Consider the following 13,723-nt stretch of genomic DNA (forward strand, 5'->3'; position numbering starts at 1 on the left):
AATCTGAATTAATTATTAATTAAACATGATTTAATTGTTGTAAAAAAATGAGGAAAACTTCATGAATTAATCCATTAATTTTACATATTTTTAAAATGGACAGGTCGTTTACATCATACGAATGTGATTGAAAAAATAAACATTTATCTAACAACAAGATACTTATTTTCAACATATTTTTTTTTAGAATAATTTTTTAAATATTTATTGAATAAATAATTTTAAATTATATATATATAATTTTTTAAATCAATTATTTTAAAATAAATATTTATAAAAAAAATAATTTTATTTGAATAACAAATTAAACCTAACGAGCTGCAGCTTGATTGCAATATAATATTTTTTCAATATAAATAGGCCAACTCTTAGAATGAGATTTGCTCATGATCAACATTAATTAGTACATTAACAAACCATAATCAAAATGTCTCCATTTTCCGGCCAAACAGTTTGCGTCACCGGCGCCGGAGGATATATTGGTTCATGGATAGTGAAATTGTTGTTGGAGAAAGGTTATACTGTGAGAGGAACTATTAGAAATCTCGGTAACTTCTTTACATTAATCACTCGTTTTTTATAATTTGTATAACTTTTATAAGATGTTTATAATTGATTTTATGTATTTTTCTATTTTTTTTATCTTTACACTCAAATGTCATTTATTTATTTTCTTAATTTTCTTTTAGTTATTCTTAAACTTTTTTAAAATCTATCCAACTCTAATTTTTAAGGGTGTGAGTTGTTCAGTTTAATCGATTTATTGATCGAAATACACGTCCGAATTGTTGATGTCGGTTTACTAAATTTCAAATCATAGGTTTGTCGATTTGATTGGTTCAATTTGAACGGTTAGAAGATTAGTTTGGTTGATTTAATCGGTTTAATCCATCGACAAATTTGTTATATATAAATACAAATATTTACTTAAACACAATACATCATACTTAGAATTTTATTTATGAGAAATGGGTCAATAATTTTAAATTAATATATCTAATAGTCTACTAACAAGTTTTATGTTTATGAAATTCTCTCATTATATTAATTTAAATATGTTGTCATAATAATTTTTAAATATTTAAGATTTGATTTTTGTATCATCTTATTTAATGGTGCTAAACCGACAAATCAAACATTGGTTTGGTAAAAGAGAAACTATAATGATTTAATTTGGCCAATTTTGTTTGGTTTGAACTGTTTGAATTCGATTCGATCGGTTTACTTATACCATTACTAATTTCTGAATTGTATATACAGAACTATATATATATATATATATATATATAATTTATATTCATGTTTTTAATGAAATTGAGATTGGGTATCTAAGTTAAATAATTTTGTTTGCATATATATGTAGATGATCCAAAGAATTGTCATTTGAGAGAACTATATGGAGCGAAGGAGAGGCTGAACCTATTCAAAGCGGATCTTCTTGATTACCAGAGCTTGCTAATAGCCATGAATGGATGCAATGGTGTATTCCACACTGCATTTCTGATGACTAATTCCCGTGTAAGAATAATATGATTGAGTATATATTTTTTATTACTTTCACTTTCATTTAATACTGAACGTTTTTAGTGAAAATATAAGACAGTAATCGACAAAGATGTTGTATGAATACAATATGAGAATAATGACAACTTTTGCCAATATATGTAATTTAAGTTTTTTTTATTGATGGTACTATTACATACAAAAATAATAGTAAATGTTCTATATAAAAAACTACAAGCAAAACAATATTTAGCTTAGCTTATATTAATAGGGAGCCAAATATGGAAAATTTGTAGAGACATTCATATCTTTGTTTAGATAATGGTCAATTTTTATAACTCCCAGTATGTTATATACCATACAAAATAGGTTTGATATATGGGTTGTTTTAAGTGAAAATATCATTTTGAGTCTTTTTCTTTCAGGATACTCATAGAAAGTAATGTCTATTTTAATGTGTCTTATTCAATTATTAGAAATTTCTAACATTTTCTTAATTTTCTAATTAATAAGTAAAAAAAATACATAAAATAAAAAATAAAAAAACATTGTGAATTCAATTTTTCTTCTTATTTGTTGCCAACCCAGTTTAATATTTTTTTATTGTCGACTTTAAAACATATAAAAATGCATAATATTTGTTGTATTGCATCACTTTTTATTTGGTAGAACATTTTGACATTTAAGGGGATAATTTTTTTAATGTAATAGAAAATAACCTTTCACATCACAAATAACTAACTCTAATCACACTAGTAAAAAAATGGTCAAAACCGAAAGTGAAAACTCTCGGTTTTGACCCTATAACTTTCGGTATAGACCAAAATCCGAGAGTTAAGGTAACTGTCGCCATCCCTCGGTATTGACTCCGTCGTTAAAAATAATTGTGTATTTACCGAAAGATATCCTCTAGTTCTCGGGTTTTCTTCAAATGAGAAAAATCGAGAGTTATTAGCTTAACCTTCGGTTTTTCCCTTGAAAGAAAAACCGAGAGTTATTGAATGAACTTTCGGTTTTTCCTTTGAAGAAAAACCGAGAGTTATTAGCTTAACCTTTCGGTTTTTCCTTTGAAGAAAAACCGAGAGTTATTAGCTTAACCTTCGGTTTTTTCCTTTTAAGAAAAACCGAGAGTTATTAGCTTAACCTTCGGTTTTTCCCTTTAAAGAAAAACCGAGAGTTATTAGCTTAACCTTCGGTTTTTCCCATGAAAGAAAAACCGAGAGTTATTGAATGAACCTTCGGTTTTTCCTTTGAAGAAAAAACGAGAGTTATTGAATGAACCTTCGGTTTTTCCTTTGAAGAAAAACCGAGAGTTATTGAATGAACCTTCGGTTTTTTCCTTTGAAGAAAAACCGAAAGCTTCCATTTAACTTTCGGGTTTTCTCTTAAAAATTTACAAAATAGCCCTATTGTTTTGTGCTCAACCGAAACCCCATACCGAAACCTAAACCTGTTCAGCCAAACCAATCAATTCATAAAACAAAATCATCATTCCAAAATTCTCCAATCAATCATCCAAACAACATGTTTTACATTAAACCATTAAACATATTCAATCAATTCATATAGTCGAAACGTCTTAGAACTAGCTGGTGGGGGGAGGGGGTGGTTGATATTGCCGCATAAACATTTCAAAACTCTCTAATCTTGCATTCAATTCTAACCTTTCATTCTCCTGTTTTGCACTTTCCCTATCCATTCTTGAAATCAATTCTACCTTTTCCGCTTGGATTTGATTAATCGTTTGAGTTTTTTCTTCATCCCTTTTCTTCACAAATCACAAATGATTAAATTATTTGGTTTTTCTTCATCCCTTTAAGTTATATATTAAACTCTCGGTTTTACAACATCACAAATGATTAAATTATTTGGTTTCTCACTTTCTAATAACGTTGAAGAACATTAATTTAACACATTTGATATCCTTAAAACATTTCCCAATCCATATGATCAAACATTACACAAATACATATGATAATCAAACATAAACATTCATATATATACACTTCTATATATAATCAAACACATTCATAAACATTTTAACATTAAAGACAATCTAAATTTTTAAAATTAAAACACACACTTGATTATATTACTTAGGAGTCTAGATTGGAAGGTAGAAAACCAATTAATTTAACAATTTTGTGAAATGATAATTCCGAAAGTTATATAATTAACTTTTGGAAATATCATCAAAACCGAAGGGTTTATAAAACCCTCGTTCTTGAGAAATGTCAAAACCGAAAGTTTATATAAAACTTTCGGTTTTGATGGTTTATTTCCGAAAGTGAATTATTTAACTTTCAGAATTAGCACTTGAAAAATTGTTAAATTCTTTGGTTTTTCACCTTCTAATGACCTTTGACAACATTAATTTAACACATTTGATGTCTTTAAAATATTGCACAATCCATATGATCAAACATTACATACATTCATAAGATAATCAAACATAAACATTCATATAGACTTCTCTATAATAATCAAACACAATCATAAATATTTGAACATGAAACACAATATAAATTTTTAAAATACAACACAAAATTGATTATATTAGTTAGAAGTTAAGATTAGTGGGTTAAAAACAAAATAATATAACAAACTAGTTAGTGTTAAAACCGAAAGTTATAAAATTAACTTTCGGTTTTGATGTGTTTTTGCGAAGGTTTTAAATATACCTCTCGGTCTAGACCTTGATCAGAAGTTTTTGGGAATTCTTAAAACCGAAGGTTTATTTAAAAACCTTCGGTTTTTACCCTTCCCCATACTTAGAAAAAAAAAGATTTTTTAAACACATGGGTAAAACCGAAGGTTTATTTGAAAACCTTCGGTTTTTACCCTTCCCCATACTTAGAAAAAAAAAGATTTTTTCAACACATGGGTAAAACCGAAGGTTTATTTGAAAACCTTCGGTTTTTACCCTTCCCCATACTTAGAAAAAAATTGATTTTTTCAACACAGGGGTAAAACCGAAGGTTTATTTGAAAACCTTCGGTTTTTACCCTTCCCCATACTTAGAAAAAAAATTGATTTTTTCAACACATGGGTAAAACCGAAGGTTTATTTGAAAACCTTCGGTTTTTACCCTTTCCCAGACTTAGAAAAAAAATTGATTTTTTCAACACATGGGTAAAACCGAAGGTTTATTTGAAAACCTTCGGTTTTTACCCTTCCCCATACATAGAAAAAAAATTGATTTTTTCAACACAGGGGTAAAACCGAAGGTTTATTTGAAAACCTTCGGTTTTTACCCTTCCCCATTTTTTTTAAACAGAGGTCAAACCCGAAGGTTTATTTGAAAACCTTCGGTTTTTACCCAAAGATTTTTAAAAAATGGGTCAAAACCGAAGGTTTTCAATTAAACCTTCGGTTTTGGCAATGCGTTTTTTTTTAAAAAAAATTTGAAAAGTCAATCAAACATTATTATTTAACAACATATTAAACCAAACCAAACCAAACATAATAACAATAATTCATAAATATTAAAACATAACGCATAAAAATATTAATTGTCATAAACCCATAATAAATCCATAATAAATCTAGAAATTAATTATTAGATGGGGTGGAAGGAGGGGGTGGTTGATTCAGTCGACTCCTCAACAATACAAGTTCCTGTTCGAGATTCTCAAATCTCTGAGACATTTCGGCCCGGTCCGCTTTGATTTCACTGAGCAAACGACCTCTTTCCGCATCCCTTAATCGGATTTGTTCCATTTCCAGCGTCATCTTTCTTACCTCTTCCTCACGTGCCGCAATTTCTGATTGTGCTATCAGATTCTGGTAACACAGAGGCAGTTTCTCCGGTGTACGCCGAAGTCTATTCCATGTCGAATCACCCATATCCTAAATGCATTTCAGATATATGTATATATATATTAATCAAACAAAATAACGTAAACTAACATAAATCTAGATCTATAATATATATATAAACTTAAGAAATCTAAATCTTATAATAAACAAAACAAAAAAAACCAAATGAAACAAATTACCTGAAGAGAGGAGAAGAACCCGCGGCTTGGAGGAGGCAGGCGGCGGCGGCGGAAGAGAGAGAAAGGAGAAATGAGCGGAATGAAAAAGAGAAGGGTTAGGGTATGTATTTATAGAGGTTGATGCCGAAGGTTTTCAAAAAACTTTCGGTTTTTATATTAGTCAAAACCGAGGGTTTATTAAAAAACCTTCGGAAAAAACAATTTCAAAAATTAGAATTTTTTTTATTGAGCAAAACCGAAGGGTCTGTGTAAAACTTTCGGAAATGAATTTTTCAAAAAAGGCAAAACCGAAGGTTCTTTGAATAACTTTCGTAATTAAAAAACCAAGGGATTTCAAAACCGAAGGTTTTACAAAAACCTTCGCAATTAACCCACATCCAACACTTAGAATTTTTTTGGGTTTTTTGGGAAGGTAAAAACCGAAAGTTCTTTGTAGAACTTTCAGTAATAATGAATAAACTCGAAGGTTTTACACCCCTCTCGGAATCTATTTTTAATCCCGAAAGATTTGTTCATCTCGGGAGTATTTAGGAGAGGTTTACAAAACCTTCGGGAAAAACCGTCGGTAAAGGTCCTTTTTTTACCAGTGTCAGACATAACTCGCATTTAATATAGTAATCTTTCAAAGAAAAAATTAAATAGATAGATTTGAGAGTTTAAGTTCATTTTTTTAAACCATTATTTGTTTGTCAATAAAAGACCAGACGTCATGTCGTGGCAAATAATAATAACGATGATAAACTAATTCATACTTAAATCAACACATTTCTAGGAAGAAATAATGGAGCTAGTACCAGATGAAGGAGCTAGGAATGTAATAAAAGCAGCTGTTGAAACAAAAGTAGGTCGAGTTGTGTTCACCTCATCAGTTGGTACCGTGACAATGGATCCAAATCGGTCTCCAAATACTATTATCGACGATAGTTGTTGGAGCGACCTTCAATATTGCAAGAAGACTAATGTTAGTAACTAATACTATTATTTAAGTTCATTAATAACACATAGTTTAACAACAATTAATTAATTATACATGTAGAATTGGTATTGTTATGGAAAAATGGTTGCGGAGAAAGCTGCATGGGAGGAGGCCCATGAGAGGAGAATGGACCTAGTGGTTATAAACCCCGCACTCGTGGTCGGGCCATCGCTTCAATCCAAACTTAGCCCGAGCTTTAATCATATCCTCGGGTACTTAAACGGCTATAACAAGACATATGACAACAAAGTTCAGTCCTATGTGCACGTGATAGATGTTGCCAAGGCCCATATCCTTGTCTACGAGACACCCACAGCCACCGGTCGTTACCTTTGTGGAGGGAGTGTTCTTCATCGAGGTGATGTTGCTGATATCCTCGCTAAATTCTTCCCTGAATATCCCGTTCCAACCAAGTATGCATGTTTCTATACCTATTTCAATTCAATCCCTTTTCTTTTGAACAATAATTTGAATTTTTCTTTCTTTTCGAGTACGCCAGGTGTATGGATTATGGAGAGTCGAGGGTTAAGCCATTCAAATTGTCGAACCAAAAGCTACTAGATTTGGGATTAGTGTTCATACCCGTGGAACAAGGCCTGTATGAGACCGTCAAGTACTTGCAAGAGAATGGTCACCTATCCATTGCTAATGGGGATCGCCTAATCCTGATCAAATCCTTGCTTTAAAAGGGAAATTAAAACATTAAATTATGTTAATAGCCTAATATTTTAGGCTTCACTATTTTAATTCTACCATCCTTGCTTAAGGATAACAATAAATTCAAAATGATGTATAACAATGAAATATCTTTATTTTAATTTTATCTTGTTATCTAGTAATAATTATTTTAATCTTTTATATATATATATATATATATATATATATATATATATATATATATATATATATATATATATATATATATATATATATATATTATAATTGGGGGAGGGAATTTGAATAAATAAATGAAAGACGGAATGACATGGCGAATTGGCTGAAAAAATAAAATCTCTTGTCTTTTTACATAAATTTTTTCTTTTTTTTAACAAATTATTGAGATAGTGTCGCGCCTTTCTCTCGTATCTTCACAAATTATCTTGCAGTATATTTATCAATTTAACTAAAAATATTGAAAATATTGATTCTCATGTAACTTAAAATTATGTGGTTATAGATTATAATATAGATTAAGAAAGTTATTTAAGCATAAAATTAATAATAAAAAATCAACCTGAATTAAACTATAATTAATAATTAATATTTGATATTTGTTAGACCAACTCAACCCAAATGTTTTAATTTTTTTAGATGGTTTATTTGCCAACCAAATTCATACAGTTTGGACCCGTTTTAGCTGGCCAACCCAATTTTTAAAATTTGGACTATGTTTTAATTTAAATTAATTTTATTAAGAATTGTATTCAAGAAATTTTTATCTTAAACAAAAAAAAATTAACGGTTTAACTACTTTAGTTATGACTTTAAAAAGTGTAAACATAAAAATTTGACATGCCTTAATTCATAAATAATATTATTAATTTATAATATATTAAAATAATATTTTAAAATTTTAAATTAAAAATAACCTAAGAGATTAAAAATCAAATTATGTTTAATTATTGTAATAATTAAACTCTAATTAGGAAAATTAAATAAAAATTCAAAAATAATATGGGATTAAAATATTGTATTTTATTTTACCCAAATTAAACTTAAAAAGGGATTGAAATAATTTAATTGTGATTTTAAACATAAATTATGTATAACTTATAACTTAAAACTAAAAACTATTAAATATATACCAAAAAATTTTTAAAAAAAAAACATAATTTTAGTTATGTTGTCAAATTATTTTTGTGCATTATTTTGTTGAAGAAAAATGCAAGAAGGGTTAAAAATTCGATTTCAAATAACCCTTTTATTATAGATAAAAACGGATAATCTAGTATGACCGAAAATAAAGAATTGCATTGCAGTAGGATTCTTAGCCATCGGATCAGCGATGAATTTTATACAACGCCCAAAAACACGCCACACACCCCACTGTAGCGGAAGCACGTGTACCCGGTCCACATCAGAACAACTAAGGGGGACGCTAACCCCGTTAGTCTAAACGCTCCAGCGCCAACAGAACGCAACGACACATTTTGTTTAAACAAAACGACGTCGTTTTGTTCGTCTCCTTCGCGAACTCTGGAGGCCACGATCGACGCCGACGACCTTCTAGAAAAATTATCTCTACCATATGTCGTCCTTATCCCTCTATATTTTAACCATGAGCACGTCTCTACCTCACCATCATTACCCCTAAACTTTAAATTCAAATCCTACATCTTAGCTAGACTGCTGAAGACAAAACATAATTAAAATGATAGGATTTCATAAGAAAAATTCAATACGAATTTGGCTATGATAACCGACCTAGTTGAGTATAAATACTCCCTAGGTGTTAAGCTTTCAATCCATCAAACATTACAACTTGATTGAAGATCTTGAAGAACTCTAGCGAACTAATTTTTGTAGAAATCTTCTTTGGCGATTAAAGCTTCGATTCAGGGCTTGAGAAAGCTTCTTACACATCATTGGAGTGTTCTCCAATCACTTGTAAGCTTTCAGATCCACTGTAATTTGAATTATGATTTAAAATTGGATTTTTTTTAAAGTTTGATCGGGTTGATCATATTTAGGGTTCAAATTTTGTGTTTTCTTTGTTTGAAATTAATCCCTAAATGATCTCTAAGCTTTCTGTCGAGAGAGATTTTAATAATTCAACCTAAATCCAAAAAACCCAAATTTGATTTTAAAATCTGAAAATTTTGAAATTGTGTCTCTAGTTTTTAATCTTGAATTGTTTTTATTCAAATAGTTGCTAAACATGTTAGGATAATTTTCAAATCATAACATCAACATCCTGATCATGTCTGATCCAATTGAAATTTTAAAAAAAATTTGAATTTGAATTTCAAAAATTGTTACAGAGTTTGTATGTTGTTCTTGTTTTGGTTGGGTTCGACTATAGACACCATTTCAAAGTTGTTGGAACAAGAATTAGGCCATGAGATGGCCTACATCAAAAGTTCCTAAATTTTGCCCTAAAAACGATTTTGAAATATCAATTGTTATAGAGTTTGATTGATTATGATTAGGGTTAGGGATTATGATCTACATTCATATGAGCTGTTTGCAACTTATAAATCATGATTTCATAGTGTATATCAAAAGATAAAAACTTGTTGTTCTTCATACAAAATTAAGAACACTCTATCTCCGACGACCAAGTCCTGTAGGACCGGACTAAGAACTCTCGGTCCTGACCGAGACCAAGGGTCAAGACAACCAACCTAGGACCGAGACCAATGACTGGTATTCTTTAGTTATGACCGGTGTTCGTGAGTTAGGATCGAGACCTCGAACCGATATTCTTGAGCAAGGATCGATGAATCCGACCAAGGATTCTAACCTAGAACCGAGAGGTCTAACCTAGAAATCGACTCCCAAGTCCACGAGTGAGGAAGCTAGATCTGGGATTAAGCCTCCCGGACCTAAGACCAAACAACCCAAGTTCAAGACCGAGCCTCCTAAACCTAGGGTTGAACCTTTGGTCCTTTGACTGAGTGTCCCGAGCCCTAATTCATACCACCCTTAGTCTAGACCAAGCCCGTCCAAGCCAAGATCGGGAAAAGCGAACCACAAGCCCTAGGACTCCAGTCCTAGGACCTATTTGGTTCCACTTTTCAAAAATCCAAAATTATTTTTGCAAGTTTGGAATCCCAATCCATTTTCAAATAATCCTGAAAGATTAGAAAATGATATTTAAATATTTTGGGATATCTCTCAAACAAATATTTTGGATAAGGCCTCGTTTGGAATTTATTTTTCAATTCGAATACTTTTTTTATATTTTTCAGATATTATATTTAATCTTATATCAACGCAATCGTAGGAACGCCTTTTTAAATAATTTTGTACAATTATTTACGTAATCTAAGCATATCTTTGTTTAGGATCTTCAGACTATTAATTAAAGAAATAAATGTTATAAATAAATCTTTTGATAGCCAGACTTTTACTTAAAAAATAAAACCATCATTTGACGGGCGCAGAGTACATAGTGTGAAAGCCCTATTTCAAACGTAAACAAAATACGAACCCCTATAGAAACTCTGATATAAAATATGTTTATACACGTACCTTTTACTATTTTTTCTAAAATCACTTGGCGACTTAGTTTTCAAATAAATTATCCATTTTAGTTAATTTAAACCGGATTTCAAGTCAAATCCCCAGATTATTAAAATTTGAATAAAATTAATTATTTTCACATAACTAATTTTAATATCTCCCAAGTACTGTCAAAAAATTTTAAAATAATGTTTTCTTTTAAAAAGGTGTATGGCGGCACGTAAACAAGGTTGAAACGCATCGAACCTCGAGTCACCTCGGATCTTCCCCTGTATTGCCACATGTCGTCCAAACACATGCTATGCTACGGAGGGAACAATTCCCAGGGTTACAAAAAGCAATACTAATAAAAACTGTTAGGATCGGGGACGCCCTTGGAGGACCGGGGTATTTCCGGTTTTAGGAAGGGTGGCCGCTTACAACACACACAACACTTTGGTGATAGTCCGGTTAAAGACTAAAACCGTTCTCAGCACTACACAAACTGTCACAAACTCTTGAACCGGGTTCAAGGGCGGAAATGTCTGTTTCAGTTTGAAGCAACGTATGCGACATAGATGGTGTTTTAGAAGGAGTCGGTTTTATGGATATGAGTGGACCGGTTTACGGAGTACTATTAGTTTGAGGTTAGATAATGAAAGCAACGAAAGAACACGAGACAGGAACTTTATGGATGTTCGGAGCAAACCCTCCTACGTCACCCCTTCTTCTCAGGTTATGAGAAGGATCTCCACTAACTTTTGTAGTTACAACAATACCTCCGGTCGAGCCCAACTTCGCTACTCGCCGGTTACACCAAACTCACTCTTTGATGTAATACAATAACTCAACACAACAAAATACAGAAAGCTTCCGGTTTCAGACACACCGGTTTTGAATATAAAAGTTTATCTCTATAGAACTTATCGCTTGACTTGTATTGAATGATTTTCTTGCTTTTTTTTTTATTCGCATTAAATGAAGACGTTTCATCTTCCTTATATAGCTGAGAAGAGCCAACGGTCACTTTCTTCTCTCTCTTTCGGATTGGTTGATCATTATCACGCCGGTGCAGAAAGGTTGCTTGCACGCTTCACTTTCCTCAACACCTGGCAGTCATGTAGGCAACTCTGAGCAGAAGATGACGTAGCCGGTTTTCAGATTTGGACACGTGTTGGACATCCACCTCAGGTTGCCAACTTCGGATCAATAAAGCATCATTGCTTTCCTCGCATGCTTCCGATCGGATCTGATCTTCTTTTATTCTTTCAAGACACGTTTCTTTCGTCATGGTACGTCACTCTTGAAGTTTGAATCTTCCGGTTTTGTGTCTTGTGCAGTATGATCCGGCTGGTATGTAAGCTTTTGTCTTTGCTGACCGGTCGCTTGAGAAAGTAAAACCGGTTCCTCTGATCTTTAACTTGATCACTTGAAACTGGTTTCTTTGAAGTATAGCAGCAACCGATTTTGATGCCCCAACCGGTTCATACGGTTTTGATCTGTATCTGCACATGAAAGTTAACAACTGTTTAGTTTGTCTGGCCGGTTCCAAAAATTAACTTACTTAATTTTTCTATCAATTTCGCCCTTTTTGATTATTTAGAATAAATATTCAAAACTTGTAATGAGTGGCCGGTTTGAAAATTAACCTACTTAATTTTTCTATCAATTTCTCCCTTTTTGATTATTTAGAATAAATATTCAAAACTTGTAATGAGTGGCCGGTTTAAAAATTAACCTACTTAATTTTTCTATCAATTTCTCCCTTTTTGATTATTTAGAATAAATATTCAAAACTTGTAATGAGTGGCCGGTTTAAAAAAAATTAACTAGAGACTTGAGTGTGAAGAAAATGTTTCAAAGACGTGTGTTTGATTTTCAAAGAGGGTGTGTGAAAACTAGTGGAGAGAAATATGATAAAATATCCGAGTTCAGAAACATAGTTTAAACAAAAACTGTTTTGAAAGACGAAAATAGAAAGATTAAGGCTTGGATGGTCCCCCCTTGTGAAGCTATTTTTCAAGTTCTTTCTCAAGCTGTCTTCTTTCTTCCTCTTCTCTTTCCTTCCACTCCCTGTCGCGTCTTGCAGCGTCGATCAGCATTCCGGCCCATACACTTGAATGACCGGGAGTCTTTTTGCTGAACCCAAAATTGGCGCAGACTGGTTTTGGAGGAGGAGGCGGTGGAGCAATAATTGGTCTGAAGCTTGGAGTTGCGGTTGAGCCTTCAACTGCCCTTCTCTTCCGCTGGTTAACTTCCTCAGTGTCTTCTTCTTCCTCTTCATCAAGCGGTTGCACATTTAGCGCGATTGGTACAACTGCTCTTTGTTCTGCCCGCTTGATTACGTTCACAAACGCGCTCCGTTTCTTCTTATTCCTTGTGTTCATTGAATGGGACGGTTGAACCGGTGGAGGTTCCTGGATATTGACATGTTTCTCCTCGTTGCATTTCTGGGCAAACTCGTAGTCTTTGTCCTCAATTTCCTTCTGCAACCGTACTCTTTCCATTTCTTCATCTTGCAGCCTCTTAGCGGTTTCAGCATCAGACTCGATTTGCTCTTGAGTTTTGCTAACTTGGAGTTTGGACATCTCCCCAATTTGAATGGCCATTGCCTGCAGCATGTCTAATAATGGAGCGGTTGCGGTTTGGATGGACTCGGCGATCAAGGATTTTATTGAGGTTTGCATAGCCGCATCTATCATGGACTTCATAGTGTTTGACAGATTAGCTTCAGCCGTTGCAATCCTCTCATCGGTTGCGGTTTTATAACTTCCAAGGCATGAATCAACTGTATCAACCACCGCTTGCTTTATTTGTTCGATTTCTAGAGCCTTAGCGGTTCGAGGGGGATCTTGTTCCAGGTTTTCGTCGTTCCGGATGTCTCACCAACCACATAGAATGGCTTACTTTGATATAGGTCGGCATTATTGAGTTGGCTTCGGCAACCTTTCCTCCACTGCATATCAAAGAGATCGAGATTTTGTACGATCTTTTCTCGCACCGCAATGAACCGTTCGGCCATTCTCATTTCAATCGGAGTTAGCGTCGCTCCTTTGGTTTCTTGAAAAGCATTCTCCACTGC

General features: G+C 32.7%; 1 protein-coding gene across 1 annotated transcript; it reads left to right on the forward strand.

Annotated features, from left to right (window-relative positions):
* The first annotated feature begins 427 nt into the window (after positions 1–427).
* On the forward strand, positions 428–12,982 carry LOC124943272 (cinnamoyl-CoA reductase 1-like). The gene is made up of 6 exons (XM_047483811.1): positions 428–548; positions 1,364–1,518; positions 6,274–6,462; positions 6,538–6,890; positions 6,977–7,125; positions 12,936–12,982. The coding sequence occupies exons 1-6, from the start codon at positions 428–430 to the stop codon at positions 12,980–12,982; spliced, it is 1,014 nt and encodes a 337-aa protein (XP_047339767.1).
* Positions 12,983–13,723: the final 741 nt, after the last annotated feature.

The sequence above is a fragment of the Impatiens glandulifera genome, chromosome 6 (genome assembly GCF_907164915.1).
Source record: "Impatiens glandulifera chromosome 6, dImpGla2.1, whole genome shotgun sequence".
NCBI classification, from domain to species: Eukaryota; Viridiplantae; Streptophyta; class Magnoliopsida; order Ericales; family Balsaminaceae; genus Impatiens; species Impatiens glandulifera.